We start from the raw sequence: 7,361 nt of genomic DNA, 5'->3' as shown, positions 1-7,361 counted from the left end.
TTATAATTCAAAACAACAATACCCAGAGGATGTTGGTGATTTTAGAACAACTTATAAAGTGTTCTGCCTCTCATCTCGTGAGTGACATGTTTACAGAATGGCTTTAATGGCATCTTGTTCTGCTATGCTGCAGTCTTCAACAAAGCAGAACAGTGTTGTTGTTTCAGAACCAACAGAACAGGGTTATACAAGGCATCGTTGGGTTGAGGACGTGGCCATCGCCATCCTCTCGTACATCTTACAGTTTATAGTTTCCCACCAAAGGTATTTTTAGCAGTTAGTTAGGGAGCCACAAGACAAACATCTTGTGAGATACATTTTTTTAGAGTTGAGGAATGGGTTACTTATCAATCAGTTCACATTTACTGCCTGTATCAATCAATTCACATTTACTGCCTGTATCAATCAATTCACATTTACTGCCTGTATCAATCAGTTCACATTTACTGCCTGTATCAATCAATTCACATTTACTGCCTGTATCAATCAGTTCACATTTACTGCCTGTATCAATCTGTTCACATTTACTGCCTGTATCAATCAGTTCACATTTACTGCCTGTATCAATCAATTTACATTTACTGCCTGTATCAATCAATTTACATTTACTGCCTGTATCAATCAGTTCACATTTACTGCCTGTATCAATCAGTTCACATTTACTGCCTGTATCAATCAGTTCACATTTACTGCCTGTATCAATCAATTCACATTTACTGCCTGTATCAATCAGTTCACATTTACTGCCTGTATCAATCAATTTACATTTACTGCCTGTATCAATCAATTTACATTTACAGCCTGTATCAATCAGTTCACATTTACTGCCTGTATCAATCAGTTCACATTTACTGCCTGTATCAATCAATTTACATTTACGGCCTGTATCAATCAGTTCACATTTACTGCCTGTATCAATCAATTCACATTTACTGCCTGTATCAATCAGTTCACATTTACTGCCTGTATCAATCAGTTCACATTTACTGCCTGTATCAATCAATTCACATTTACTGCCTGTATCAATCAGTTCACATTTACTACCTGTATCAATCACTTCACATTTACTGCCTGTATCAATCAGTTCACATTTACTGCCTGTATCAATCACTTCACATTTACTGCCTGTATCAATCAGTTCACATTTACTGCCTGTATCAATCAGTTCACATTTACTGCCTGTATCAATCAATTCACATTTACTGCCTGTATCAATCAATTCACATTTACTGCCTGTATCAATCAGTTCACATTTACTGCCTGTATCAATCACTTCACATTTACTGCCTGTATCAATCAGTTCACATTTACTGCCTGTATCAATCAATTTACATTTACTGCCTGTATCAATCAGTTCACATTTACTGCCTGTATCAATCAGTTCACATTTACTGCCTGTATCAATCAATTCACATTTACTGCCTGTATCAATCAATTCACATTTACTGCCTGTATCAATCAGTTCACATTTACTGCCTGTATCAATCAGTTCACATTTACTGCCTGTATCAATCAATTCACATTTACTGCCTGTATCAATCAGTTCACATTTACTGCCTGTATCAATCAATTCACATTTACTGCCTGTATCAATCAGTTCACATTTACTGCCTGTATCAATCAATTCACATTTACTGCCTGTATCAATCAGTTCACATTTACTGCCTGTATCAATCAGTTCACATTTACTGCCTGTATCAATCAGTTCACATTTACAGCCTGTATCAATCAATTCACATTTACAGCCTGTATCAATCAGTTCACATTTACTGCCTGTATCAATCAGTTCACATTTACTGCCTGTATCAATCAGTTCACATTTACAGCCTGTATCAATCAGTTCACATTTACAGCCTGTATCAATCAATTCACATTTACAGCCTGTATCGTGATGATTTTCTTGAATGTTAGAAGTCGCTGTTACTTACTATATTGTGATTTCTCCTGCACGTTGAGGAATGGGTTTTATCTCTATACTGAATGAGTGTAGTCATTCAATAATTTGACATGTTGGGTCTCTAATGAGTACTGGGACAGTACAAAGAATCCCTGCTCCTGTCTGTCACTCTGTCCACCTCTTTGAGAGGAGCAGCACACACACACACATACACACACACACACACACACGCACGCACGCACGCACGCACACACACACGTGCGCATGCACGCACACACACACGCACACACACACTCATACACACAGCACAAAGGCCCTCCAGATGAAAGTAAAGTCTGGTAATTATTCTGTAACCCCATGATGAGTGGTCTGGTCTGGTCTAGTCTGGTCTGGTCTGGTTTAGTCTGGTCTGTTCTGGCCTGGTCTGGTCTGTTCTGGTCTAGTTTGGTCTGGTCTGTTCTATTCTGGTCCGTTCCGGTCTAGTCTAGTCTAGTCTAGTCTGGTCTGGTCCATTCCGTTCCGGTCTATTCTGGTCTGGTCTGATCTGATCTGTTCTGATCTGGTCTAGTCTGTTCTGCTCTGGTCTGGTCTAGTCTGGTCCAGTCTGGTCTAGTCTAGTCTAGTCTGATCTGTTCTGCTCCGGACTGGTCCAGTCTAGTCTGGTCGGTGGGTCTGTGTCTGTAATCTGCTCTCATTAACTAGTTTTACAGGCCTAACCCCAATCAGACACACACACACACACACACACACACACACACACACACACACACACACACACACACACAACCAAGTGGCTTGGTTTCACCAGCTGCTAATACGACGTCGTTACAGTGGGTCACACGGCTCACAGCAATTACAGATTGTACGGTTGTCACAGTGTTTTGTTTAACTCTACACTTCTATTTCTGTGTTGGAAATCTGATACAATAAATGTCATAATAATAACAACAGAATCCAGAGTAAATCCTTGAATGTGCTCCAGAGGTTTTTGACTCTATAAAAGGTTGTGTTAATAGAAAACTTAATCGGGAAACTCTGTTTTTAATGGGGAGTTTCACCTTGGCACTTCTCAATATAATTTGCTGGTCCTCTTAATTACTTTACTAATGTAATCTGGTGGTCCAGAGTGCTATTTGAAAGAATATCCACAAAATGACCTATGCCTCAACATGTAATAATGACATATTAATATATAGGAAATACCATGTGATATAGTGTCCAGGGGTTGAATTTCACAACATCCAGGGCATGAAAGATACACATAGAAACATTGAGAGACAGTTTCCCAGACCCCTCAAGAGTAAAAACACTCTTCACTAGGCATGCTTTGTAGTCCTGGAGTAGATGCCCTAGGTTTAATCTGAAGCCTTTCCTGGGAGTTGGACACAAACTAAATCAGACTGTGAAACCAGCCCTGTCTGGGAGTTGGACACAAACTAAATCAGACTGTGAAACCAGCCCTGTCTGGGAGTTGGACACAAACTAAATCTGACTGTGAAACCAGCTCTGTCTGGGAGTTGGACACAAACTAAATCAGACTGTGAAACCAGCCCTGTCTGGGAGTTGGACACAAACTAAATCAGACTGTGAAACCAGCCCTGTCTGGGAGTTGGACACAAACTAAATCAGACTGTGAAACCAGCCCTGTCTGGGAGTTGGACACAAACTAAATCAGACTGTGAAACCAGCTCTGTCTGGGAGTTGGACACAAACTAAATCTGACTGTGAAACCAGCTCTGTCTGGGAGTTGGACACAAACTAAATCTGACTGTGAAACCAGCTCTGTCTGGGAGTTGGACACAAACTAAATCTGACTGTGAAACCAGCTCTGTCTGGGAGTTGGACACAAACTAAATCTGACTGTGAAACCAGCCCTGTCTGGGAGTTGGACACAAACTAAATCTGACTGTGAAACCAGCCATGCCTGGGAGTTGAACACGGTTAAGCTAACACCCTAAGAATTATATTAACCCCAAGTGAATAATGTGGTATTTTGTTCTGTGCTAATACTGCTGATGTTAACACAGCTCAGTTGACACACACTGATATAAACCGAAGTCAGCTGGTTAACATCTGGGTGAGAATTTGTTGACATACTACCATGTTACCTCAGGCCATGTTTCTCCTGTCCCTACTCTGATTAGATAATTGCCTTTATGTCGTGGGGAGAAAAACTATCGCCCCTATCGCTTTACAGGAAACTGCTCATCAAACAAGCATCTCGAGGTGACGCAGTCTCCAAGAAAATACAGAATGTTGACATTCATTTCCTTCATTGATAATGCTGACCAGGTAACACTTTATTTGGATAGTCCGTCTGTCGAAGCTCTACAGACTATCACTACTAACATTACAACTGTCTACTAACCAACACCCTAGCTCTAACCCTAACCTTGACCATTATTCTAAACCTAACCCGAACACTAACCATAACCTCAGCAAGCTGTTGCTTATCAACGGATCGTTTGTTAATAGTAAGGACATCTGTAGAGCATCTACACATGAAAGATCCGGACTATCCAAATAAAGGGTGACCTCTGACCGCTGGTCAATATCCTGACCAGTCTATTCACCCCCCCACCCCCCCACCCCCCACACACACACATAAAACACACACACACACATAAAACACACACACACATAAAACACACCCCCACACACACATAAAACACACACACACATAAAACACACACCTAAAACACACACACACACACACACAAAACACACACACATAAAACACACACACATAAAACACACACACACACACACATAAAACACACACGCATCAAACACACACATAAAACACACACACATAAAACACACACACACACACACATAAAACACACACGCATCAAACACACACATAAAACACACACTCATAAAACACACACACACACACAAAACACACACACATAAAACACACACACATAAAACACACACACATAAACACACACACACATAAAACACACACACATAAAACACACACACACACACATAAAACACACACACACACACAAAACACACACACATAAAACACACACACACACACACACACACACACACACACACACACACACACACACACACACACATAAAACACACACACACACACACACACACATAAAACACACACACATAAAACACACACACACACACACACACATAAAACACACACACATAAAACACACACACATAAAACACACACACACACACACATAAAACACACACACACACAAAACACACACACATAAAACACACACACATAAAACACACACACACATAAAACACACACACATAAAACACACACACATAAAACACACACACATAAAACACACACACATGAAACACATGAAACACACACACATAAAACACACACACATTAAAACAAACACACACACACACACACATAAAACAAACACACTCTCAACTACTAAGAGAACCTGTGTATCAAACTAATTTGCATGATAGCCATACATGGGTAGGATTCAGCAGGAAGAATGAAAGGTGCCTCTCTCTCTCTCTCTCTCTCTCTCTCTCTCTCTCTCTCTCTCTCTCTCTCTCTCTCTCTCTCTCTCTCTCTCTCTCTCTCGCTCTCCCTACTGACGACTGACCTAATAGTTTATAGCCTGGGAAATGGAAACTCATACATTCATTCAGTCACGAGCCACACTGAGAGTATCGTGAATATAAAATACTTGAATGTATCCTTTCCCCAATGTCGCCCTGCTCCATGTTGCAACTCTATCCCCATTCCCACACCTCTCCATCTGAGCTGGGACTCTCTTCAGGAGATTAGTGGTTAGTCTATGTGCCGTCAATCATCAAGGAGATATTCTTAGAACTAGGTGCTCTGCTGACCATATCTCACATCTCCTTTAGATGTGTCCAGGGCTCATTTCATTTTATGCTTTAAAATGTTACATTAAACAAACGTAAAGGGAGGTTTTATGAAAGTTCTGATTAAATATCCTCAGAGGCTTTTTTTTGTTGTTGCTTGCTGATTGGTTTAAGGAGATAACCAATAGGATTTCTATGTTAGGTCATTAATGCCACTCTGTTCCTTCCTGCTGTGCTGTAACACATTTAACAGTAGCATTCTGCTCTTGGTAACATTACTGTACAATTTGTTTGTGTTTTTTTTCCAGGAGCGGTTCACGGACGACTGTAGATTCCGGGAGCGTTTCCAAGAGAACAGTTACAACACGTACGCCTCGGTGTTACACCGGAACCACCGGACGGGACGGGACTGGTATGTGGCCCTCAACAAAAGAGGCAAAGCCAAGATGGGCTCAAGCCCCAGGGTCAAATCACAGCACGTTGCCACGCACTTCCTCCCCAGGCTCAACCTGCACGACCTGCAGAGCGAACGAGGCTTCACCATCACCGACAGGAGCAAAGAGAGAAGGAAAAGCCTACCGGTGGCATCTAAACCTCCCTCGCAGCCAAAGATGAACCTTAATACAGGAACAGGGAAGAGGGTGCAGACTGTCAAGTACTGGCCAAAGTTTCGGTTTGGATAGACTGAGGAGAGGTTCATGTCATGGAAGACTGTAGGTTGAGTACTGTAGACTGGAATCAATGATAGGATTCAGGATTGCCAGACTGCTGTAGTGAAACAATGGGTGAAACAGAGTTCCAGGCTATGTGGATTGGATTAGGGTTGAATAGCGGGAACTGTGTTACCGAGATTTACAGAGATTTCCCGCCTAAACCCACTCCCTTTTCCCAGGATAAATAACTGCAAAAAAAACAGGAAATTATGCACTGAACCAACATTTTAACGCAACATGCAACAATTTCAAAGATTTTACTGAGTTACAGTTCATATAAGGTAACCAGTCAATTTAAATAAATTCATTAGGCGCTAATCTTTGGATTTCACATGACTGGGAATACAGATGTGCAGCTGTTGGTCACAGATACCTTTAAAACAAGTAGGAGCATGGGTCAGAAAACCAGTCAGTATCTGGTGTGACCACCATTTGTCTCATGCAGCACGACATCTCCTTCACATAGAGTTGATCAGGCTGTTGATTGTGGTCTGTGGAATGTTGTTCCACTCCTCTTCGATGGCTGGAGGGAACTGGAACACGCTGTCATACACATCAATCCAGAGCATCCCAAACATGCTCAGTGGTTGAAATGTCTGGTGAGTATACAGGCTAGGGAAGAACTGGGACATTTTCAACTTCCTGCTTTCAGCTTCCGTGCATTATCATGCTGAAACATGAGGTGATGGAGACGGATGAATGGCACAACAATGGACCTCAGGATCTCATCATGTTATCTCTGTGCATTCAAATTGCCATTGATAAAATGTTCATTGTCTGTAGCTTATGCCTAATCATACCATAGCCCCACCGCCACCATGGGGCACTCTGTTCACAACGTTCATATCAGCAAACCGCTCACCCACACAATCCATACACACTGTCTACCGTCTGCCCGGTAGTTGAAACCAGGA

At 41.7% G+C, this 7,361-nt stretch overlaps 1 protein-coding gene across 1 annotated transcript in view; it reads left to right on the top strand.

Moving 5' to 3' along the window:
* The window catches only part of LOC106570895 (fibroblast growth factor 5), a 25,217-nt gene extending 18,474 nt beyond the window's left edge, over positions 1–6,743 (top strand). The window contains exon 3 of the mRNA XM_014143463.2: positions 6,043–6,743. Within this exon, the coding sequence (XP_013998938.1) occupies positions 6,043–6,417 (375 nt within the window). The 3' untranslated portion in view covers positions 6,418–6,743. The remainder of the gene's footprint in view (positions 1–6,042) is intronic.
* Positions 6,744–7,361: the final 618 nt, after the last annotated feature.

The sequence above is a fragment of the Salmo salar genome, chromosome ssa15, assembly GCF_905237065.1.
Source record: "Salmo salar chromosome ssa15, Ssal_v3.1, whole genome shotgun sequence".
Taxonomy (NCBI): Eukaryota; Metazoa; Chordata; class Actinopteri; order Salmoniformes; family Salmonidae; genus Salmo; species Salmo salar.
Note: the sequence above shows the minus strand (reverse complement) of the source record. Positions and strands in the feature narration are given on the sequence as shown.